This window comes from Maylandia zebra, linkage group LG15 (assembly GCF_041146795.1).
Source record: "Maylandia zebra isolate NMK-2024a linkage group LG15, Mzebra_GT3a, whole genome shotgun sequence".
NCBI lineage: Eukaryota > Metazoa > Chordata > Actinopteri > Cichliformes > Cichlidae > Maylandia > Maylandia zebra.
Genome location: NC_135181.1, coordinates 22,330,634 through 22,356,613, shown reverse-complemented (window position 1 = coordinate 22,356,613; position 25,980 = coordinate 22,330,634). Strand labels below are relative to the sequence as shown.

The following is a 25,980-nucleotide window of genomic DNA, read 5'->3' as shown; positions in this document are numbered from 1 at the left end:
AGCCTACATGACAATATGGGTCATATGGGAATAGAGCGCACACTCGATCTGGTCAGAGCCAGGTTCTATTGGCCAAGAATGTCCTCAGATGTGGAGAAAAAGATAAAGACCTGCCACAGGTGTGTGCGCAGGAAAACGTTACCTGAGAAGGCTGCACCTTTGGTGAATATCATGACGACAAGACCCCTCGAGCTAGTCTGCATGGATTTCCTATCCATTGAACCAGACAGCAGTAATGTGAAAGATGTTCTTGTCATCACAGATCATTTTACTAAATATGCAGTCGCTATCCCAACATCGAACCAAAAAGCTCGGACTGTCGCAAAGTGTCTGTGGGACCATTTCATAGTACACTATGGCATTCCTGAAAAATTACACAGCGATCAAGGGCCTGATTTTGAGTCTCAGTTGATCAAGGGGCTGTGTGAAGTAGCAGGCATACAGAAGATTCGGACTACGCCGTACCACCCCAGGGGCAACCCGGTGGAGCGTTTTAACCGAACACTCTTAAGTATGCTTGGAACTCTGGAGAACAAAGACAAGTCACATTGGAAGGATTTTGTAAAGCCTTTAGTTCATGCGTACAACTGTACCAAGAACGAGGTAACTGGATTCACACCGTATGAGCTGATGTTTGGGCGTCAGCCACGGTTGCCTGTCGATTTGGCTTTCGGTTTACCTGTGAGAGAACAACAAAACAAGTCACACTCCCAATATGTTAAGGACCTCAAATCCCATCTTGAGGAGAGCTATAGAATAGCTACACGGAGTGCTGCAAAGGTAGCCGAAAGGAACAAAACCAGATTTGACAAACATGTGACCACATCTACCTTGGAAATCGGGGACCGAGTGCTGGTCAGGAACATACGCATTCGAGGAAAACACAAACTCGCCGATAAATGGGAGCAGACCGTCCATGTGGTGGTGAAACGAGCTGGAGACCTCCCTGTCTACACCGTTAAACCAGAGGGCGGGGATGGCCCCATACGCACCCTACACAGAGACCTCTTACTCCCTTGTGGGTTCCTCTCTGCAGCCAAGGAAGTGAAACCTGAACAACCAGAACCCAAGAAAAGGCCCAGAACGCGACGGACCACTCAGAAAGACAATGAAAGAGCAGATCACCCCTCGGACGAGGATGATATTGTTTCAGTCCACTGGTTTGCAGATAGATCAGTGCCAAATGACTCGGCGTACATTGTCAAGCGAGATCTTCTGCTGACCCATAAATCAAGTCTTGGTCAAGATGATGTGACTGCAGATCAAGACAAGTTGGCTGGTAATGCTCCAGCTTGTGCAGACACCATCTCCGATGTTGTTCCAGCCAGTCATGCTGACCATAACCAACCTTATGACAATCAGATTGCGAGTTATGGAGAAGCCTTGTATGGGGAAGACTTAGCCGGAAATGACGAACCTGAAAAGGAAAGAGACTTACCCGGAAATGACGAACCTGAAAAGGAAAGAGACTTACCCGGAAATGACGAACCTGAAAAGGAAAGAGACTTACCTTCTACGGATCGCCCTGACATGAGGGATGAACAAATCCTACTTCTTTCGGACATGTTAGGGAGTGATGAGGAAGGAGAGGACTTGATATTTGACAGGGAAACAGTAAACAAAGAGAGAGATGAACAAACAAGCAAAGAAATTCCTGTTCGAAGATCAGAAAGAAGTCGCCAGCCACCAAGAAGGCTAGACTATGCTGAATTGGGAAATCCCCTTGTCACTGTGGTCAAATCATTATTTCAGGGTTTAACCACAGCTTTCATTGACTCTTTAAATTCTAAAGCTGAATTATTGTTCTTAGATGATGCAGTTCACAGTAGACATGCAAAGGGACTTGCATGAATTCAAGAGGGGAGGGTGTAACCCAGTTCCTAAAATCATCTCAAACAGAAAGAGAAGAAAAATTAAAACATTTAATGTTCATTGTTCTGTTCTTACTGTCCCGGTTAATGAAAGTGAAATGAGATCAAAATAATTATTTAAACATAGAAGGGATGCAGATTATATATGATATGCTCTGGTCAAACAAGGGTTAAGTTTCTCAGAGGGTTGATGAGCTCTGATGAGAGCCTATTGTTTTACTCCACTCCTCACATGTCAGCCAATCGGTGAAGCTCTAGGCAGCTCTTGTCCCTCCTTAGTACCAGCTCCCAAGTTTTCAGTCTCTTGCTTCTACAGCCGAACAGAGCAGACGGACTAAAACTTTTGTTATCGAGCGAAACCGGAGGGTTTACTGAGCTGTGGCTCCATGTAAATGCTGAGCATCCACTCGACGGCGGTCAGGTTTTTATATGGGACGAATCCAAAGACCAGGTCAGCGATTCCAGAACCCAGAGTGTTCCAGTGTTCACTGGATGGCGAGCCAACCCAAGATCCTAGGAGACGATATACATGTACACGCACACTCATTTGCACATTGATGGACTACAATCCTCTACTCTACAAGTAGTACGGTAGGACAGACAATCACACACACACTCCTTGTCAGACGAATTCTATGGGCCCCACCGGTACCATTTGGACTTAAAAAAGACTAATTCTTTTACTTGTGCACAATTTTATTTAATTCTATTTTTTTTTGCTACTCTGGGGGAAATTTTTATACTTGACATTCTGTTAAAACCTGTTGTAATACTGTGTTGTTTACAAATTTCTTTTGCAAGGCTTAACATCACTAAAGTACTTTTAAAGCCACATAACTGTGTTTGTCTGGTTTCTCTGCCATTCGTGTACCAGAGCTCTAAGAGTCGTTCTCAGTCTTCTGACACTAGCCCAAATTGCTTATTACTTTGGTAATTATCCATCGGTACTTTATGTAACTCCACGTAAGTGCTACAAGAGCTACTAGAGGAAAGTCATGCAAACACAGCGAGAACATGCAAACTCCACACAGAAGCGAGCTCGTGACCCTCTTGCTGTGAGGCCATAGTGCTAGTTACTGAGCCACTGTGATGCTAACAAACAAACATGACAGAAGTGCTGCATTAGGTTTTGACTTTCTTGGACATTTTTGTCTCTTCCATCCACCTTGGAAGTAGGTCAAGTTGTTCTAGAGAAAGGATGAATGGTAGAAAAAATGTGTTTGAAAAGATTTTCAACCATTTTATGTTTATATTATGAAAAAATCACTAGGGGAGTATGTTTGTCAAAATGCCGAATACTGCATCTTATTATGAAACTTACCTTCCATCCATCTTCTTCTTCGTATCTAATTATGGGCTATCCCAGCTGTCACTGATTGAGATGCAGACTATACCATGGACTGGCTGCTAGTTTGTCACAGGGCGGTTGGACATATATAAATATACAATGTAATAAATATATGGAATTTATTTTTGGCAAATGGCACATCTTATGTAGTCATTGAAACATTTCTTGTCTTGGAATATTGGGTGTGTTGGTGGTGCTGCTCTTTGAATGAAGATTTACAGTAAATGACAGTAATTGGCCCATTACTTTGCTGTTTAGAGGTTAATTTTGGCGTGATTGTTACTCTAAAGGAAAATTCTGAAGGTTGCCTCAATTAATATAAATCATTCTCTGATCCTGAACTAACCTTCCAGTTCTGTTAGGTTTGTTGTAAATATAGTCTTATATGTCTTTAAATTTTATATGGCTCTAGATCAAAGCTTTGTACAGTGTATGAGCTGACATTACTGCTATCAGAGCAAAATCACTTGAAGTGACTTTGGGCCATGATGATTCATATCAGTCAAATCCTGATTTACAAAGCTGCACTGACCTCAGACACTGTCACTGTCTCTCCCACACATTGCCAACATGTTTTATATAAACATTTTCCCCAAGCCATTTTTATCAGCCAGCTCTGTTATGTCAGATTGCTGTACAGTCTTCACCATACTGCTGGATTACGGCCAAACGATGATTCATACACATGGACTGGAGCATAATTATTATAATGGTGTCCACATTCTAGGAATCACTGAGTTAGGCTCAGAGTACACACACTAACCTGTATGAACAAGGCCTCATTTCCCTCTGGGCTTGTCCTGCAGCCACTGCAGACCATTTCCTATTGACTATGAGGTTAGAGGCCATTTACAAAACTAATCTAATGAAAAGAGACAGGAAACGCACTCAGGTATGTTGCACAATATAATGGTGATTAATGAATTTGCAGCAGAAGTTTCCATGGCAATATGTAGTTTACAGTTTTACGTTTCTGGTTAAACATCTTTCACTGGTGATATTTTTCTGCTATTTTCAGTCTTTCTGCTTGACATATAGAGTTGTCTGTTCTTGTTCGTCAAAACAAATAATATCACAAAGACAAAAAAGTAACATAATCTTAGGTGAACATTAAGAGGTTATTAGAACTTGGAAACTGGCAGGAATATTATATAAGGGCATAGCTCAGTACTGACATACAACTTTGTAACACACACACACACACACACACACACACACACACACACACACACACACACACACACACACACACACACACACATATATATTTACACCATATTTTGCTGACCTCCAGATGTCATATTCATCTGTGTTGTTTTTTCTTGTGTTTCCTACAGGACAGTTTTCCTGCCAGATTTGGAGGGATCCACTTTGTGAACCAGCCCTGGTACATTCACGCTCTCTACACCGTCATCCGACCCTTTCTTAAAGACAAGACAAGGAAGAGGGTAAGCCAAGAGATTTGTCTATAATCTGTCTTTCAGCTGGTGCAAAATCAGGTAAAAAAGCACCCTCCAAATTGGGACCACAGACAGTCTAACAGTAAAAATAACCACACAGAGAGCCACTTTAATGTGGATGATAGGTGAAAACTATTAGCAAGCTGGAATTCATATGGTCTCCTTTTAATAAAGTAATTTGGTTCTGATTGTTTTGTCTTTTTCTTTCTAAATTTGAAATGGTAATGACCTATTCAGCAACCTATAAACTTAAAAAAAAACATACATGCTAAAACAGAATATAGAATTAGGTTATAACAAGTTGTGCTACTCAAATTTAATAGGAACGATGACATTTTGGGTCTGGTTACTGGCCTAATAGTCAAGCTTTTTTGGTGTTTGTGATCTTTTTCATGGTTTCAAGAAGAGAAAAGAAATTGAATGTGGAGAGAAAAATTCCAAGAGTTTCAACATCCTCATTCCAACACAGATAAATCAAATGAATGGCTTGTTACTAGACCTTTGCCAAACTTGATGTCATGCTGAAGAGGTAATTCAACCATTTGATTCAGCTGCGTTACAGTAGGGATGCAAAGCTGCAGGACAGTAGCTCTGGAGGACTGGAGTTGGAGACCTCTGGTCTAAATTGTTTCCCTGTGCATCTTTTCCCTTTGCAGATTTTCATGCATGGTAACAACCTAAACAGCCTCCATCAGCTCATCCACCCAGAGATCTTGCCATCGGAGCTTGGTGGGATGATGCCACCCTACGATATGGGGACATGGGCTCGAACACTGCTGGACCACGCATATGACGAGGAGACTGACTACTGTCCAGAGTCCTACACCCTATCAGTACAAGACCTGGAGAGAGACCTGGAGAAAAACCTTTCCCCAAAGACCATGAAGAGGTTAGCGTACCATCTTAAAACCTCCACAGTGGTTTTTATTTAATGTAGTACTGTTTTTGATTATTATTAGGTTTAAGAATATATTATTAAATGCTTTAGGACCCTCTTAATGACAACGAGAGCTACTGTTTTTTCCTGAGGCTAAGGAGTCCCACCCAAGTATTTCACAGCTGCTTCAGGCTTAGGAACTACCAGCTAATACATTTTCTCAGAGAATAATGCAGGTTTAAAATTTAAACAATGCACAAAAAATGAATAAAATGCTTGTTTCACAATAGGATATACTGTGGAACTAATTTGGTTATCTTTGCGTAATTATAGTAAACAAAAGGCATAATAACAGAACTATACAGATTTTATCTCACTGTGGTCTTCTTGTAATCATTGTCTCAGCTGGCGGGGATGAATATGCTCTAAATGGTTCCATCTGATTTTATATTCATTAGATTTTTATTTAAGCAACTAGTGTTATTTGGCTGGACCTCTTTGTGATTCTTGTGGATCAGATTTATTTATAAAAGATGGACATAGTCCAGTGGCTCAATCCTGCATTAATGTCCAGCAGATGTGGAATCCTGTGGTTTACATTTGATTTATGTGACGTTTTTCTGGTGAGTGTAGATTCCCGATTACTAGTTTTAAAGTTTTGTTTGTTCTGGTTCTATTTAAAGTAAAACAGACATTAGATAGTCACGGTGTGTTTTATGGTGCGGTTGTCTTGTGCTCAACAAGCCCCAAAAACAAAATGATATGCCTCAAAAAGCTGAATTTAGGTCTCCAAAATAGCTTAGTCGACCTTTTATATACAAGCTGTGGTTTGAAAAAAGAAGCAATAAAGATGCATAATGATATGATGGGGTCAATAAATAGTTTATGAAGTTGAACCCTTACAAAAAAGACAAGTAAATAAGCAATCAATACACAATCTAGTATTATCCAGACTAGCTGACTTTGGGGGTTACATATATATTTATGTTCATTCATATGCTAAAATTTATGTGCTTATTCTTGACAAAGAGAATTCTGCTGAGAGCATGTTTGACATTTCCTGCTGTAGAGTTTCCCCCCTATAGGCCACTGTGCGGTGTAATTCACTGTGACAGTAAATCATCTCACCACTGTGGAACGTCAACTCACTCAAAGACATTTATACTATGGAAGACAAACAGCAGCGAGTTAAGGCAGCAGGCTGTCACTGCAGGAAGGCTCAACCCTGCCAATCATAAATTAATTATTAGTGAGTTATAAATGGTCTGACAGTAACAGGGTGCATTTAAAAATGAACTCACTCTTTGGTTAATTCCCATACAGCAGGAAATAAAAACTTTTTATGACACTTTTTTAGCCTATAAAGCACTGTTAGTGTTATGCGTGTTATACTATAAAATCTGTATGCACGAATGCATTTTTATTTAATGTGCGGATGCTGTTTTCTTTTTATGAAGTATTAAAACAAAAATTATAACACAGGTTAACTAGTAAAAAAATAATACTGATAAATGATTGCATATAGAACATAATGAAACATAATGAAACTTGCAAGTAACATTTTATTTTTTCATTTTAGCATTTTGAGTTGTTTACAAAAACACACTGGTTATGTTACAGACACAGAAACAGGTGTTTTCTGCATGTATCCAATGTCTTATAAAGTATTTTTAACTTTGTGTGAACAAAATAATAAACATAGAAATTAGAGGATTCCTGGAAATCAAACCTGAGGTGATGATTGACCTGAAGTTTTTTTTGCAGATTTTATTCATACTCACAATTTGCCTCATAGCATGAGACAAAATAACGGATAGACTGTTGCATCAGACTTTACACAAGTAGGTCGGAATATTTTAACATCAACATAAACCGTTACAGTTAATATTTCACTGCACTTCACGGTTGACACTCTAAAGCTTTCAGCACAGTTGGCGACACAGTTATGCTAATCACCTCCTGTTCTTTGTTCTTGTAGGTCTCAGTCGGTGGTGGAACCGGGAGTCCTGAAGCGACCAGACAAAGTCAAGAGCGAAGAAGACAACATGCAGCCGCTGCTTTCGCTGGACTAAACCGTGCAGTCACAGCTCAAAAGCATACTCAAATCAATATTTACACACACAAATACACTGACTTACTGTGCACAAGCAACACGCGCCCTGAAAAACACCTTCCTCCAGGAAATGCTGCTGCTGCTACTGTTGGATTCACCTTTTTCTCCAAATCATGGAAAAGCAAGCAGCAAGAGATGAGAAGGACGTTTCCTCAGACTTAAGGGCATCCTAAGAGCTACTGATGGTGTTCTATATATGTATTTATTTAGTTATTTGTCAAGTGCCAATTCCAGAAACTGTAAATTAACGTCTTTAAACAATCCAGTATGGAGCAGGGAAGAGACACTCAAGAGAGTGAGTTGTGAAAGTATAGAGTGTTTACTGCACTTGTACAGGATACAGATGATAAAGAATGTGGAAAACTGATCATGAAACTTCAAAGAGGGCTTGGGGCCAGAGCTCTTGAGCTACAGTTTTTCCTTTTTTTGTACAGTAATTTGAGGAAAAATGCCCCATATGGGCAAGAAGCACGGCTCAGGATCTGCAGCAGTGATGGCGATCAGCTTGTTTAACCTCCTGGACCCAAACTGGCATACAGGCAGTGGGTTTACTGGGAGCTTATTGGGTGTTTACTGGGGGTTTGGCATCTTTCCTTTGAAAACAATGGCCGAACTCTTGGTTCTCACTCCAGTTATCTCTTGGAAAAGCAAACCCCCCTTTACGGTAAGAGTTGGCTCTATGTATCATTTGGTTTTTTTTGTTGTTTTTCTTTTTAGTCATTCTCTCGCTTTTTTCTGACCCATATGTCACAGAGCACAGTGCTGTCTTCTGCCATTAGGGATAACACAAAGCTGCTGTCTCTTATTTTTAACATAGACGCACATAATTACATATTTGTTTGGGAGACCAAAGATGTATTTTCTGAATTTCGATGGACAAATAAATGAGGCAAAACTTTGTAGAAGCAGGGAAAGGCCAAGTGTATTATCTTCTCCTGTGACGTTGTGACACATTTGTTGGATGTAATGACATTAACGAGCTTCTGAAAACATATTCCCATCATTTTAACACGGTATGCGTATTAGATATTTAGAGATTAAAGCATCACATTGGTATGTTGTTGACCGATTATTTCCTCCTGTATACAACAAAAGCAGACTTTTTCCTTTTTTAAATGATCCCAGGCTGCCATTCACAGTTTTTAAATCCATTTGAACTTATTATTAGTATTTTATAAGGCATTTAAAAACCAGCTATTTGTCGTTTGACACCCTATAATTACCAGATTAATCTGAAGAATTAAAATGCCCATATCACTGTTTGATGAGAAAATTATTCCATTACCACTGTCAGGAAGTGCAAATTTTATCCTTTTTGTGTTAAGTGTTTGGTTTGCAGCATCTTTAAGGATACCCTCTGAAGCATGAGAGTGCTGTTAGAACATCCTGACAGCACCTGAATGCACCGAGACATTTTCAATGAGGTAATTGGTTAACTTCAATAATTTAACGATTCAGCTGATAATGACACACAGTGATTAATAATTTATTAAATCCTGGATTAGAGTTAATTGTATTGTTAGAATGGCTGCAGTTATTTTCTGTACAGGGCAGTTAAAAGGCTTGTATTAAGTCCTATTTCAGGCTATCTGTCACTGAAGTGGTAACAGAGACTGCACTTGACATTTTAAAAGGATATTAAGGCAAACAAATTGTTAATGACTAAAGTCAAAACCATCCCTATAAACAGATATCTGTATAATAATATGCATGAAACCATCCCTTGTTTCCAACGGATAATCACATTTGAGTTTGTATGCAGCCAGGTAAAAAGTCAGTCAAGCAATCAACTGTAGTCTGATGATAATGTTTCTATTATTAGATGTCTTATTTCAAAGATTCAGTTCAGCAGTCCAGCTCATAGGTTCACCAACTGTAGTCAAAGTAATACCAGCTGTCTGCTGCATTTGAACCCTTTAACATCCTGAAGCTCTGTCCAGCAAAAAAAACCCAAATTCCCCCATGTGATGTTCCGCTTGTTTTACTTTTGCCTCTTTCACTTTGTTTATTCCACCCTTTGTGTTTTTTAGATGGAGAAGGCTAACTATAGATACGAGGAAATAACGATAACATAGTGCACTCAAAATTATGATTTTTGAAGTGATCCTCCTAAAAAGAATCAGTTTAAACGCTGATGATGTCATTATTATATGTATGGCACAGTCAGCGTTTACTCGAGTTCAGAGAAAAGTGTAACTTTCAAGTGCAACATTTTATACTAAATTATAAGATTAATTACTTTAGCAGTCCAAACTGTCCTTTAGAAAATAGTATTTAAACTGACACAGTTTGTTAAGTTATGTGGAATTTCTCCATGCATGTAGCCCTGAAGCAGTTTGACATACTTTAGTTTAGGTTCTTCCACATCAACTATTCACCTTGGGCACACGAAGTGCAAAGGTGTGACAACCAAATGTTAAGAAGGTGAAGAGCACAGCGGGAAGGAAATACGCGCCTCTGATGGGCAGAGCAGCAGAGTGAGGCTGGCAAACAGACAGCCGAGCAGATCACAGAATAAAGGCCGGCAGGCAGGGGAGCGTGAGGTGGCCCGCTGCAACGAGAGCAGACAGCTGAAATGTTAAACTATCACACCAGCGCACACGACATGTCAGCCCCGCTTACCGCAGCTCAGAGGCTCTACAGGCTGTATCCTGTGCAAAGTCGAGTCAGACTTGTTCTTAATGGTTTCTCCTTCGGCTCAGTGTGATCCGTGTGCTTCCACTGAGGTTTAACATCAAACACAGAGAGATAATAATCTGGCAGTGTGATGGCGATACTGTGTTTTTACTGAATATGTGATCAGCCTGATCCTCTAAGAGCAGACAGTAGCTACAGAAACAGTTTGAATAGGCTGTCATGACACATATTATTGTATGATTAAGTCCATTGTAGGGTCTGATTCAATTTTTATTATAAATTCAACCTTTGCTGCATCTACTGCTCGAACTTTGTGTTCAAGGAGTAAATTATTTATTTTCAGAAAGAGGCACATAATATAGAGTTCAGACCAAACCTAGATTTCCACAAGGTGTACAGGTGTATGATATATCTGTGCAAGAATTTTGCCATTTGTACAATTACTCATTATGACAAAATCCATAAAATATACAATTGGTTCAATATTTTTTTCATGCAACTAAAATGCTGTGGAGCTTATTTGGAACCAACCCGATTAGTCATCATATGCTAAATCCGTTCATTATTTCATTATATAACTGACCTTGGATCTGTAAATAATAATCCACTCATACTGCTGCCAATACATAGTCATCCTAGTACGTCAAACGTTGTCTTTTTGTCTGTGCTGTCGCACAAATACCTAAAAGCTGCCCTCTGACGTTGGTAGCTTGACACATCGGCTGTGGCAGAATGAGACATGAACAGACAGTGGTCCTGTTTTTGCAGAGCAGCAGACAGACAGTGGTGGAGTGTCCACGTTTTATTTTGCTTCGTTTGCACTCACTTTTTACGTTAATAGGCTGGTTAGGTTTAGGCATCTCAAACTCCTTTTTTAGTCCAGTTGGCTAAGACGATATCTTGATTTGTTTTTAAATATGCCATTTGCAACAGTAAGCCTGGACATGTAGGTAATCCATATAAATCTGATGAAAAGACGCATTTTAGAAGCACCCATACATAACCACTTGGGTGTGACAGACCTGTCTCAGTAGCTGTTGTATTATGGCACAGGTGGCAACGAACACCGTGTGCATAACTGTGAGACTTCAGCTGCTTTCTCAAAATGGCAATATTTGATGCCCAAGGAAGTAGAAAGGAGTATCTCTCCTGACATCCCATAAAACCAACATCAGTATTTCCTCTTTTGTAGATGGAGACAACTTAAATGAGTATATTTTGTTGTGTGATGTAATTGTCTTAGTTTGTCACCAAGTAAAACTACTTAGAAAACCACAAACAGTACAAGGCTTCTAGAAAACCGGCCGATGTAATTGTTTTAGCATCAGTATTTGGTTTAATTATAATGCTGATATTTGTAGACAGAAAACAAGATCTTTGATTTCCTTTAATAATCCGCTTGTAGTTCTACTGACCAATCATGTTGAAGCATGTTAAAGGCTTGTGCTGGACAGTGGAGAACAAACACATACTTTTAACTACAAGCTCTAAACCATAGGCAATTATTTGAGATTAATTCAGGTTGTTACTTGCTTTTTAAAAATTCATATTTAACTGTGTTTTAAAAGAAGCACAGGGAACAGTCAGATATTGACCAGTGTCCCCAAAATCGATAGATTCCCAGATTGATTCTGATGTTGCTGACAGCAGTAGTGCTTTTGCAGCCACAGTTCTTAGTTCAAATGCCCCTGTGTTCTCTTTCCTGAGAAACAAACATTGTTGTCAATATATTTCTCCCATTTTAAATATGATTATGGAATAAATACAGCAAAAGACAAAGGTCATCATCATTTATTTCTCATGTACTGCAAAATTTGAAGGTTGACATACCTGCTAATTTGTCTTTTTAAGCTATAACTGACCAATCACTGTTCAGGGGATGGATTAATGAGAAGATCAGTTCTCTGTAAAACCCAGTTTAGTCAGCTACAACTAAGTTTTTCTGCAACTGCTGCTTGCTGGGTTTTTGTTTCTGAGAGTCAATACAAGTCAAGTTCAATCTAGACATTTTTATTAACAACAGCTAAAAAACATTTTTTAAAATGATCATAATCATCTCTTCAACATTGAACTCTATTAAAAGGAAACTGCTTTTGATACACTGCAATGATTGCATCATTAAAAGTCATTTTAAGGGAAGAAACATAATATGTGTTATTTGAACTCCTTTTGTGAAGGCAGCACTCTTTGTTTACAGGATTTTAGTGCCAAAGGTCTCTGTGACTTCTCGGCGCTTATGACTGTGACAAAAAGGGTAATAGGGAAGAAAATTATAGAAGATTGCACTGGCATCATTATCTGAACCTGCACACTGTCGTATTTCCTACAGAAAACTCCAGATATGCTATCAGCCTTAATCACAAAATGGCGCTGAAGCAGTAAAGAGGCAGCGCAGAATCAGACATGTGAGATGAAAAGGATTAGGTAAGCGCTGCATACCACAACTTCTGACTGACAGCCATGCTTCTGTGATTACTTTATCCAAATTCACCTGCAGAATAATTGCAAATACAAATTTAAAAGTACATTTCATTCATGTGAGATTTATTTGCAGTCAACCCAGGTTAAGCCTAAATGTTTTGCAGCAATCTTTGAAAACATCAAAGCATCAAAGATTGGAGGAAAATGTGATCCACTTAAATATCATGCTTTGTGTTACAGACCACAAGTCACAGGGGAGGGTTACCACATACCTGCTTGGCTGTTTAATCATCCTTTTAATTCACATTTTAAGACAGCAACTTCATTCATCAGTGACATCTGATGAGTCGTTCAGACGTTGGTTAATAATTAGGATTAATACATAAGGCATGGTTCATGTACCATGTATGCAGATGATAATAATTCTGACAGCGGAAGGCCTCACTGTACTTTGCTGTTGCATGTTGATTTGTTCAAACACCCACTTTCACACAGTTAATTACTCGCAATGTAATTACATCAACTCCTGCTGTTTTTCATCTTTAACAGGAATGTAATGGTTTGTAAGTGCCAGTGTAGCTAAACAAACTAAACAGTAAGTCAGACGATGGGGTTAATATTCAACTAAATAATGCCAAGTCTCCGAGACTAAAATGGTTATCCTGCAAGAAACAAATCACAAAACTATGGATGGTGCGCCATTATTAATTCATCTACTGGTTTATTTTAGTCTTTCTCACAAATTTACAGCTTTAACCTGGTTTACTTCCCTGCCTGGGTTCATTCTTCAGTATAGAGTTCAGCACATTTCATCACAGCAGCATTTCACAAATGTGTCCTTTTCTGATGTTTGTTGTCAGTGCTGGAATTAGTTCACTACTAATGAGGTAAAAGTCTAGATTTGTTATCAGTATCAGTGCAGATGTCAAAAAACAAACCTGAACAGTATTTTCAGACCATTCGAACTTAGAGTATAAATGGTCACAGTAGTTACTTGAGTAGACCAACTTCTGGCAGTCATGAGGATTTTTCCAAGAGCACTTTGCAAGTTTAAAATTATCAGTCACACTCCAAACAACAAAGTCTAATCACCTTTTGTTCACACTACAATAGAAAGCTGTTGTCATCATGTGTTTTGGTTGCTGGTTTTGTTCACTAGATGTTGTGGATATATTTTTCACAAAACTCATGCAGTAGAACAGAGCCAATACAGTCTGAATAAGAGATTCAGGAGAAAATGTAAAGATTACTACCATAAACGGACACACACACACACACACACACACACACACACACACATGGTCACTCACACAGCCACTGTAGATGCTTCCAGTTGTTAGGATAAAAAGTTTACATGAACTAAACATCTGTATACTGCTTGAATATAGCTAAACTGTATCTCACTCAGAGCGTCCTGCAGGTTCACTGATTATTTTTAAGGTTAATGTTGGTATCAGAGGTTGTTTTGTTCAGTTGTAAATCTAAATAGAATGAAATGAGACACAGTGTTTTATTACAGATATACTTTATCGGGTGATGCTTTGTGCTTTACCACACATGCAAGACTTTTTCTTTTCTCTTGTCAGTATTTTATTAAAATTGCTATCTATCTTGTTTATTACACAGATTGTTGTATGAAGTGTATACAGAAATATGAGTTTAAGATCTGTTCTTATTTAAGAAATTCAGCATTTCGAATGTTATTTCTGTGTTATTGTTATGTCATTCCTTCTGATTCTTGGATCAAAGTATTGCTGGGCACATTCAGACACCAGCTATAAGAGATGTAACAGTATATCAGGCTTTGGGCTTTTAAAAAAATAATCATCCCGGAAGCATTCATGGAGGTCCTCAAATGTTTGTAATTTTATCTGTAATTTTAATAAATCTGAAGTCAGCAATCGTAAAAAACAAAACAAAGCAAGAGCCAAATGCTGCTTTTCTCCCATGCAACATATCATTTCATGACACACAAAAAAGAGAGACATGAATGGGACATCTGTGAATTCATTTCCAGTCTTTTTTTAACTACAGAGAAGCCCAAATCTGCAACATGAGTTCATTTGTTCTTCATTTAATTTTGAGTAGCTTAACTAATCATAATTAATGCCGTATTTGCGCACCACTGAGCATGGAACGAGCTCTGCAGGAGTTGCAGATGTATCTGCAGTTTTCAAGTGACTTTGCAGTTTGAAGCAGGGTGAATCACAGCTCAGATTGCAGCACTTTATCAGCTCTTTGACACCTGAACTTTTCTTTTTTTTAAAAAAAAAATATGATTGCTTTCTTTACTGAACAAACACAATGATAATCTATAGCCAGCATCAGTTTGAAAAAAATTCACACCAAACAAAAAGCTGCTTTTGTTTATAGTAGCTCCAAAGTGTCACATTTATATTTGTCCTTTCACCAAAGTAAATAAAAAAGCTAAAATTTTCACTTCAGTCAGAGTGACTGAAATCACCATCCAGGGACCATTAAAGGGAAATGCATCTTAAGGGTTAATGTGCTGATAAATCCCAGCAATACGATTTTGCTCGGTGTAAAGTTAACAGCTTTTTTCAGCCAAAAAGCCACACAGAAAACAGGCACCTGCAAAACTAGTGTTGACTTCTGTAAATGATTTAGTTTCTATAGTTTTCATCCACAGTTAGCATATATAATTCTGACACAATGCGGATATTAGGGGCAGATTTAGTTTAGTTGGCTGTTGAGAAATTCTCCATTCATGCACAACAACAAAAGCAAAAGGGGACAATAAGCTTGAAATGGGACATTTGTGATTATCTACCCCTGCACGCAGATCTGACAGGTTTTTGTCTTTGGTAATTTTCCACCTGCTTCATGTACTTTATCATTTATTTAACAGGGTTGTTTATATTGCAGTGTAATTTTATTTTAACAAAGCAATAGAATAGAAATGCACTTTCTGATCTTCCTCAAATAAAAACCAGATTTGCATTGGGGAAAAGCAGCCAGAAAGCCAACAGATCAACATTTCACATGTTGATGTGCGTGCTCTTTAACATTCTTTAACAGATGAAAATACAAATTTGAAAATGTTCCTTTTGAAAGCAGGACCACACGTTGTGACCGTACTGCATGCAGCTATCACTTTCCTATGAATACAGTAATCATCCAATGTTGACTTCCACGATGGCTCCCTGTGTGATTAGAAGCATATTTGATATGAAAATACAAAGCTTCCATACTTTGAGTGGCATTTTTCAAATTTAGGACAAAGTATGTAAAACAATGAAAATGCAAATCATGCCTGTTTGGCAGGTAGTAGAAGACAGGACATTGCCATCACTCATAGAAATGGTTTTGGGGTACTGTTGGCCTTCATTTGGTTCAGACAATTGAGTCTAAATGGCTTGAAAAATGTGTCTAGTTTCAGTAATGTACATTAAATGTTCTCTGCTTTGTGTGCCTCTCTGTTTGACAGGCATCGTAAGCCACGTTGATTAGCATAACTTTGTTTTCCAAGATAACGGATGTGCAAAACTGGGAGAAGTCGCAGCACGTGTACTGTATAGATTGGGTTAATTAAATATCCACATGAAGAGTTTTGTTCCAAAGTGAAGAGATAAAAATCACATTATCTCTGCATATAGCATCATAACGTCTAGTGTGGAAAAAGTTAAACAAATCTTTAACAGATGTAATAATCAAGTTTCAAGATGATATTCCTGTTCTTTTGAAATGAAACTCTCCATCACAAGCTTCGTCAGTGTGCTGTGGACTTTGTAATGATTTATGGACCAGCAATGTTTATTCCCCACTGACTTTGACTAATGTTTGAGTTCTCTCTGCCAAAGCCACTTCTTCCATTAGAAATCCAATGTATTGTTTCTTATATTTAAGTATTTGTGCATTGAAGAATTCAACATTAAATGTCATTTTTTTAAATGACTGATAATTGAAAATGAATGCATACCTTTCAATTTATTTGATTTTCCTACCAATGTTATTTGATTGTATAGTTACAGTAGGAGCTGTAGGGAGACCAAACTACAAATGAATTGTGAAGTTATTATGGAAAGCCAGTATATTATAGGAGCAAAACGCTGTTCAGTTAGCAGGTGTTAAATGTATTAATGTCCTCAAAGACAATTTGCTGAAATGTAAAATGATCAAAATAAACATGGACACACGCAGCTCTTTTCCCTGGTTACTTTTCTGTTGTTTCTGTCTGTTTAAGTTTGACCTCTAAGAATATCACAGCATTTGAGCAGATGTCGCCATGCTTGTTGAAGCTACAGAAATTCAGTAATCAAGATCAATTTCCTCTGAGTGAGTCTGAGGACAAAGAGGCCACACTTTCAAAAGAAGTGTCCTCACTAAAGTAAAACAGTACTTCAAAAGACTTTCGTTTGACTCCTGTGCTCCTTCAAGTCGATATGAGCACAGTACAGTACAGCTTACCCATTCTTCTGCTCTGGTACCATGTATTGCCAGCTGGTCTGTTACTGGCCTCAAACATATCCGTGGCAGATTCATACTGCATCCCCGCCCGCTCTTTGGCTGTTATGAGATCCCCTTTTAATGCCATAAGGCCCCAAAACCAGTTGTAATGGTTTGTTTATCCACACCAAGGAAAGCAGTGATAATTGGAAAATCGTGTATTTACAGCCATGACTTACTGTATCTATTTCAGTTTGCCCATGAAATTTTATGCTGTATTTTTCAAAACATCCGTTCTCATGATCTTTGTAGTAAATGTAAAGGCTAAAGGACTTTTCACACTGGACAAGTAACCTATTATTATTGCAGCTGTTCACACAGACCATATACGTTTTTGAAGACAAATTTGCGACATGTATTGCGACAGCTGATTTTTCGCATGTGAATAAACAGATCTGACCAGTCAGATTGTGACTAGCTCAAAATGTGCACCAGTACTGAATTACAATGATATGGAAATGATACTATTTTATAGACTCTGAAATTAACTGCCTCCCCAGGTGTTGTCCCAATTCTGCCAACAAGAGCTCAAACGACACTGACATCCTAAAATAAGAAGTAGGTAGATCAATCCAGATATCGATAGTATCAATACCTATCCTGGTATTGGTATTGGATCAATTCTAGCGTGATGGGGTGTATACTTTTTTCTGTTCTCTAAGTTTATTATGTTACCCACTAATGTGTGTTAGATAATTTATTTGTAAATGAAAAGATGTTCTTTCTTATGTTGATTGTCACATTTATTTTATATATAGCCTAAATTTAACTCTTGTAAGCCCGCAGGTTTCCATTTGTGTAACTTTAAATCCTGATAGAACAGAATAAGCTAGAGCAATCATTTTTTGCATTACTTGCATATCGTGCATTCAACTTGTCTCAGGTAGCAGTGTCCTTCCACTAATGGCTTTTACAAAAATTATGTAAAAAGCACATCCAACAACAAAAACATGATCCAGAAATACACTTTGCCAATCTGATCTGATCTGTTCATAGGACTTCTCACGTTGGAATAAAGTTCATCATGCTGTCAGCAGGAACTATCTGCCATTACCTGTAGAAATAGGGAGTGAAGTCATTTTTCATGGGAAATGCAGTTTTTTCCCCTCAAAGGCCAATCAAAGGTCCATTAGTGGTATTGGAAGTCATGTTTGACTTTGTGCCTTCCTGCTTAGTTCATAGGACACTTAGTAGTTTGATTCCACTGTTGGAAACACAAACAGTTTGACTCAACTGTTGTTTTTTTAATTCTTACATTGTATTTTTTTTTTAAATTCCTGTTTTGATTTTGGTATCATCCATCAATTCGCTTCTGCTTATCCTTTTCAGGGTCGCGGGGGGCGCTGGAGCCTATCCCAGCTGTCATAGGGCGAGAGGCGGGGTACACCCTGGACAGGTCGCCAGTCTGTCGCAGGGCCAACACACAGAGACAGACAACCATTCACACTCACATTCATTCGCACATTCACACCTAGTGACAATTTGTATTATCCAATTAACCTATCCCCACAAGCTGCATGTCTTTGGACGGTGGGAGGAAGCCGGAGTACCCGGAGAGAACCCATGCAAACACGGGGAGAACATGCAAACTCCACACAGAAAGACCCCGGCCTGATAATGAAATTGAACTCAGGACCTTCTTGCTGTGCAGCAACAGTGCTAACCACTATGCCACCGCGCTGCCATTTTGGTATCATTCCAGTATTTTAATTACTATTTCTTGTATTTTAATTCTGGTTACGGTTTAATAATTATGGAGTTTTTGACTCATCCAGTCCTGGGTTTGAATTGGGTTTTCCTCTGCTTCTATTTATCAGTTTATTTCTTGTGTGTTCAGCTCCTCAGTGTTAACGTTTACAGTCTCGTATTTCTGCTTGTATGCTTTTATCCACCAGTGTGTCTCTCTCTTCACATTTGGTGTGACCATTTTTGTGTGTCCAGTTTTTTTGGTTGTTTGTTTGTTGTTGTTTTTAGTTTTGTCACATTTTACTTTGTTAGATTTCTTTCCTTTTCTTTTTTTGTAGTGTCTTGTTTTAGATTTTCCTGTCTACTAATTTTTTAGATCACTTTTCACTGAGCCTTGTTCCACTTTCATTTCTAATTCCCAGTCAGTGTGTATAAATAACCCTTTCTTTTCCAGACTTTAAACTAACTTTAAAGTCAGAAAATAAAAGATTCAGCATGTACTTAGAACTCACAGAACACATTAACACTGTGCTTCTTAGCTGGATTAATTAATATGTAAGCAGAGGTGGTTTAGTGCTTATTATTTATTTATTGATAGGATGGAGAGTATGAGTTCTTGTAGGGTGGGATACACCCTACAACAACTAAATACATCACAGCCCATCAGTATAACAGTGTTTCTTTCTATACGAATTATTCCATATATAGCAAAGACAGAGAGAGAAATGCCCCCTCATGGATATCTTCAAAAGTTTATTCACGTTTTGACACAAAAACTGCATAGTGGTAAAAGTTTCCTACATAAGCACAGCAGACTCAGTGTTGTCCCTCCAATGATATTATAGCTTGAAATGTCAGTTATGACACTTAACTGGCTTCTGGAAAGTGACCGAGTGAATTAAACACATCTGCTTTATAGTACATGCAGCAGGTAGTTCATACTTTCTCTTAATGAAACATCATTTTCATACATCTTTGATAAAGCACAAAAAAACATCTTTCATTTAAAACTGTTTTTTGACCAAACGTGTTAACTAATTTATTATTATCTTTGAGAACTAATGGAGTGACAAGTCTCATGATAATAAGAAATTAACTATTATCTACAGTATTTGTACAGCACCAGAGTGACTGCTTTTTGTGACACTGCAGTCTTACTTGTGTGTTACAAAAAAGCAGCCTTGAATTTAAATAAATGACATTATCATGCAGAAAATATTACAATTTGTTAACAAAATATATCCTTCCAAAACAAAACAACCTCAAACTGTATGTTGTGGAATTAAACTTTTTTAAAGAGTGTTAAACTGCACTCCAATCCCAGATGAAGCATCTACAAGAAAGCCAACTATTTTTTATTCTGCTTGGAGATCGCAGATCAATTAGATTGTCTGTGGTTTCTGATAACTACAAACCAATAAAAGAATGAAAGACAAATATGACAGCAACACATCATAGTGAAATACAGTGAAGCAAAAGTGTAAGTGTTGCACTACAGCTTTTCAGAAAAAAAAACATGCATAAGATCAAGCAGATCACTTGCTTTTAACAACACCATCCAAACGCATGTACTTAAAACATAATCAGGGATGTAGAGTAGTCAAGTTGAACTCAGCCTTACACCTGTAGGCTCACATGAATATGTATGAAGAACCTGGAGTTACATTAGATAGAGCTCTGATGTTTTTGTGTGTTCCTTCTGGTTTGTTTTCTTGTATGAGATCACGATTTAGCTCACGTTAAATTACAGTTAATAACACTTTAAAACATAATTACAGCACATAGCCACAGTTTATGCTGTAATTACTGTTCATTTTATATGTTTTGACGACCTTCAGAACACTGAGGCACAAGCAGACTACTGCTGAAATGCCCTTCTGGAATATGATTAATCAAAACACCAGTAAAAACCACATTTTAAGGTAATAACTTACTCCAACTAACACTTACAACACCTACAGTCAGTTGCAGCAGTACATGATGTCAGATCTCATTAGGCTTCCTTACCACTTCAGGACTGCTGACCTCACCCCTGGAGGGTAATACTGAAACCTCAGGGATACACTTCACTTCAGACTTGTTTATAAAATTAGAGTTTACAAAAAACTTTACATTCAATGTTCTGTTAAACTCAGGAATAAAGAAAAATGAAATGAAATAAACTAAATAAAAACAAAAAAGAAGTCCAGAAACCAAAATTATGGACTTTCACCTAAAAGGGGCAGGTCCTTCTTTAATGTTGCAACACACTAGTTTTAGTCAAAATGGCCACTGTGCAATCTTTGGCAACAAATTATTGGCAAAACAAGTGATGAAAGTTTTCAGTCCATATCAGTAAACATCACTTTGTTTAGAACTAACTCTTAAAAAAGAACAAAAAAATATTCTAATTATGTTATAAAACTGAAGTATGACTCTTTTTAGTCTGCAAAATTTAAGCAGAAGTTTTCAAGTAACTTTCTCTAAACTCACCTCTAAATTCAATGTCACCAAATACAGTTTAAGGCTTTTAAAAAAAAGAAAAAGTTACAATACAGTTGGGAATAGTAGGTACAATGGTGAGTCGGCGCTGCAGTTGATATCTCATAGCCAAGAGGTCTGTAAATAATTTGCATTAAATTGTATAATCTGTGCTGCATCATTAAAAGTGCATTTTAATGAAAGGTAACAATTTCACAGTTTAAAAAAGTATGAATATATATTGAGTCCTTTTCTATCCCCAAGGTTTTCTTTGGGTTAATAGAGAGTCTGATATCAATATGGTGCATTGAGTCATTTTGGTAGAAACTCTGTAACTACACTCAAGGACAGCAGAAATGTTCTGCTGCATAGTTTGGCATATTAGCTAGATGACTAGCTAGCAAGCTAGCACAGGGAAATATCTGAATCAGTCCACGACAACAAGTAACACGAAGATCAAAGCATCTTAACTGCTTTAAATGTGGATTATGAGGGGAACGTTGGAAAACTTTCACCCCTCTAAGAGGTCCCTGGCCCTCATAAGTTCAAGAAACTCTGGTTGAGCCCCCCTTCACTGCCATACCTCAAAAAAAAAAACTTTTTAATAATTGATGTAGCTCAATCCACAGGGTCATAATATGGTAAAAATGCAACAATATGTCAAAAGCATTTTTAAAACATGGACTAGCTATTAAAAACTAGTAGTTTCGTCTGTCTTTAGGAACTCACTCTGTTAAAAGGTGAATGTGACAGCACAATATGGGCAAGGGTGGGTCATATCCCAGGATTAAGCCCAGCGTAAAAACACCTTTTTTGGTTCTTTGCATCAAGTTTTCATTCAGTAAGACGGCAACAGCAATCACTGGTGATGCTCGGCAACAGTTTGGCAGCGTCAACAAGGCAGCCATGTTGCTATAAGGCACAAAACCAGAGCTATGAATGACTGAGGTAAAAAGAAATATGACAAGATCAGACTTAATAAATAAGCTGATGGTTAACACAAATGACATTCATTCAGTGTAGCAGACATCACAGTGTCTCATGAGTTGGTCACATCAAAGTTGTCCCTGCCTCTGAACACGATGAGTTAAAGGAGCTGATACTTGTAAGTAATTAGAGGTCATCTGTGATAAAACACATAATTACAAGACATTTACTATCCAGGAATTGCACTTCATTTTTAAGATAAAAGCACAGTATTGCAATCTTTGGCTTTAAAAGAAAAACAAATCAAAAAGAGGTTTTCTGAATTTATTAAACCTAATGAGGCGCAACAAAAACATTTTGCTGCATACTCATATCCTTTATGGCCGATAAACCACCACCGAAAAGCCCATAGTCCCACATATAAGCTGCTTCAAGTTACACAGAGAACCTAGACTATTTAATAATTATTGTATATACACAAGAAAATGTTTTGTTTTTTTTAATTATATCCCCTTTTTCTTACTTAGCTATATGTTTCATTTAAATATGTTTCTTAATTGGATCCAAATTTAATTTTGGAGCTTCGATATGTGCAATGAGACTGCATTGCATTATTGAGTTTGTATTCATAGAGATATACAAATCTTTTCAGTGCCTCTTGAATGTTAGAAAATATTTATTTTTTCAGATTGTTCTATATTTTATTCATCTACTCTGCCATTTCTGGTTACCCTAGTATCTCCAATACACCACTTTGATTGGAGTCAGTTAAAATTAAAATGTGGCATGTAACATATTGAAATGAACCTCTACAAAAACAAACAAACAAAATAAAACATTAGCAGTGAAAGGTAAATGGCCAACAGTTTCATGCTAGATGTGTTCTTAATATGTCAAGAAATATGTGTGCATCAATCACAGCATGCGCCTAAGATTGATGAGGCTGATGGATGTTCAGTGACAGGGATGCTGCTCAGATCAGTGTGGGAGCTCCTGGGATTTGACCCTCCAACATTTGGATTCTGTTCTATTGCAGATGCAGCAAAGCAGCAGAAACAAACACGGGGCATGGTTACAGGAACTGAAAATGCAGTTATTTATATAGAAAACTGGAAAAAATACTATTCAAATAAATCATATTTTGTGAAATGTATTTGCATGGGTTTGATACCATTAACATATATTATGTATATAATTCAATGTAATATATTTTCCTGTTGCAAATAATCTTAGACTTTGAAAATAAACCATTCAAAGCTGTTTAAGACAATAAAAGCTTGTCTTAATAGAGTATAAGTGTTTGCTTGGATATAAACTAAACTGCCTTAAATTTAAATTACTGTTAAATCTGATAACGGGCATCATAGAGAAAGCAACACAAAAGTCAGCTTTTTATATTACATCCTAAGTTGTGACCCATTTATCCCATTCTAAATTAAAAACATGCATTAAGTACATTATAAATACTATTTATAATTAAAAGAATATTCACAAGATGGCATTTTTCTAACTGAACATAGACATAGTAGAGCAGCATACGCAGAGGGTAAAATGGGCAATATTAACAGCAACCCCAGGAGCTCAACCACTAAAAGAATATTTCAATAAATTAAAGACAAAGTAAGTCAGTCCACTTTTTTTCTCTCTCTGTGATCATCCTCTTAATGTAAAGCTAGCACAGATTCAAACACCTCCCCCTGCTGGATGGAAAGATGCAGTGCTGTCAGATATAAAGAAAGGCTTCAGGTGGTCCTACTGCCCAGACGCCTTGGCTGCTCTCTGCTGCTCCAACATGGCTCTGAGTGCAGGAGACATCATGGTGGGGGACATGGCTGGAGTGAAAGGTCGTAAAGGGTACTGGGCATTTTTGCCAGGGACATAAACGCACTGAAAGAATCTCTGCCCTGTGAAGACAAGATGAGATGGAAAGAGGTTGCTTACAATAAGATCTGTGGATAGATTTGTACTGTGCAATTATACGATTACATGGTGTGTTCAAACCACACATAAAGCAAAGTTTCCAGACCAGAAATAGAGGCCAAGCTGGCATCACTGTTCGTGGGCACTATATGATTTAAGTTCACTCTTATATAGGGACAGAACCAAAAAAAGACTAACTGGTAAACTCCCAAAATCTGTTTTTGTTTAAGAGGAAGCAGTTCTGGCGTTAGCGCTAAGGCGTTAACATTTCTGGGTTACAAAATGGTCCAAAAAACCCACTGATGTGATGCACAAGTTCACTTCACAGTGGGTTTGAACACAGCCTTAGCCGCCTTGATTAGAAACACCCACACCCACCTATATCCTTCTCCATATACAAATATTAATATCGGCCACAGTCAATGAAATAAGAACCTGAATAAATTTCACCAAGTCTTACCAGGTTTCTTCTTGTCTGTAATATTTTCTTCTTTCTTGGGATCTTCTGCATGCAATAAAAATAAAACTTAATGAGAATATGAGATTGTGCTTCACACTGAGAGAGAAAGAAAACAGAGGTTAAGTTTCTACATGCATGAAAAAAGAGAAAGGATAAAAGACAGGCTGGGTTTCACTCTTTAAACACAGTGATGTTCTTTTGCTTGTTTTTGCTGCTTCAGTCTCTTGTTAAAGTCAAACTAAAATTAAACTTTATTTGGAAAAGCGACCACTTGTTGCCACTTGTCATTTGCAAATAAAAATACATTTAAATGTAATTTTTCTGCAACAACCACATCACCCTGCATAATTGTTCAAACCTAATAAAAGCCACTCAGCAGGTGTTGAAATAACACGCCTCAAGAGTGGTGCTCAACAAAGAGTAGCCTTGTTGCTGCTGAGTGTTGTAAAGGGAAAGCACCTTCTCATTCTCAGGATACCAAACACTGCTGTCCACAACAAACCACTGACCTCTCCATAATCTATGGAGAGACTAGTCTGTCACCTGAATAGCCATCGATGGGCAATTGTAAAGCACCCTTTGATGTTACATGTAACTAGATATGCAGCATGTGCAGGTTTAATTTTGTGATGAGGCTTTTCATAAACCTAACCAAAAGGAGTTTAGTGACTCAAACAAAGCAAAATAAAAAAGTGACTGAAGAGTAAGTAAATCATCAACTAAAAAACAAATGTGATGGAAACCAAAGTTTATTGGCTGACGCACATCAGAGTTGCAGCTCTCTAAAAGGGGACCATTAACAGCATTTAACACCCTATAATAAGAATGAATTGCAGCAAGCTACACAGTACACACGTCTATCAACATTGTATCTAGTTCATAGTGAACCACAGAACTTGCAGACTGAAATCTCTTAGAAATCCTTGTTGGTGAAATGTCACCACTCAGAGACACAGTGCACAGAAATAAAAACATTTGGCAAAGGCAAGTCTATGAACACCAGGAAGGATATTTAACTCACATTAATTTGTTTACTCATGTTGTTGCTCTAATTGCTATTTATAAGGTTGTTTTTCTTCTTGCTTTACTGTTAGTTGATGTTTGCATTAGAGTATCATGACTTTGTTAAGTTGTATAGTTATATTTAACTTAAACGTAACAATGTGTGCGTGCATTTCCCTGCTAAATAAAATATAAGTAACTTAAATCAAATGAAATGAAATCCTCCAAAAGAGGTTGATTTCTTTTGGAATTCAGTCATGCATAAAACAAACCATACAACACAAATACTAGCTAGTATTGTCTGTATAAAACGATTCTGGTTTGCTTCTTT

General features: G+C 37.7%; 2 protein-coding genes across 9 annotated transcripts in view; one reads left to right on the top strand and one right to left on the bottom strand.

Moving 5' to 3' along the window:
- LOC101470189 (clavesin-2) overlaps positions 1–18,951 on the top strand; it is a 58,929-nt gene extending 39,978 nt beyond the window's left edge. For 2 of the 3 annotated variants that reach the window (XM_076874132.1, XM_004568404.3), the window contains 3 exons: positions 4,557–4,667; positions 5,336–5,568; positions 7,535–16,887. In XM_076874132.1, coding sequence (XP_076730247.1) covers positions 4,557–4,667; positions 5,336–5,568; positions 7,535–7,628 — 438 coding nt within the window. In that variant the 3' untranslated portion in view covers positions 7,629–16,887. Of the gene's footprint in view, positions 1–4,556; positions 4,668–5,335; positions 5,569–7,534; positions 16,888–18,523 lie in introns of those variants that run through there. The other variant, XR_013093195.1, reaches the window with a different exon arrangement.
- Positions 18,952–19,620: 669 nt separating this feature from the next.
- The window catches only part of LOC101487136 (uncharacterized), a 30,969-nt gene continuing 24,609 nt past the window's right edge, over positions 19,621–25,980 (bottom strand). For all 6 annotated transcript variants that reach the window (XM_024805131.2, XM_076874126.1, XM_076874128.1 and 3 more), the window contains 2 exons: positions 24,648–24,692; positions 19,621–24,171 (listed from right to left, as the gene is read on the bottom strand). In XM_024805131.2, the coding sequence (XP_024660899.2) occupies positions 24,020–24,171; positions 24,648–24,692 (197 nt within the window). In that variant the 3' untranslated portion in view covers positions 19,621–24,019. The remainder of the gene's footprint in view (positions 24,172–24,647; positions 24,693–25,980) is intronic.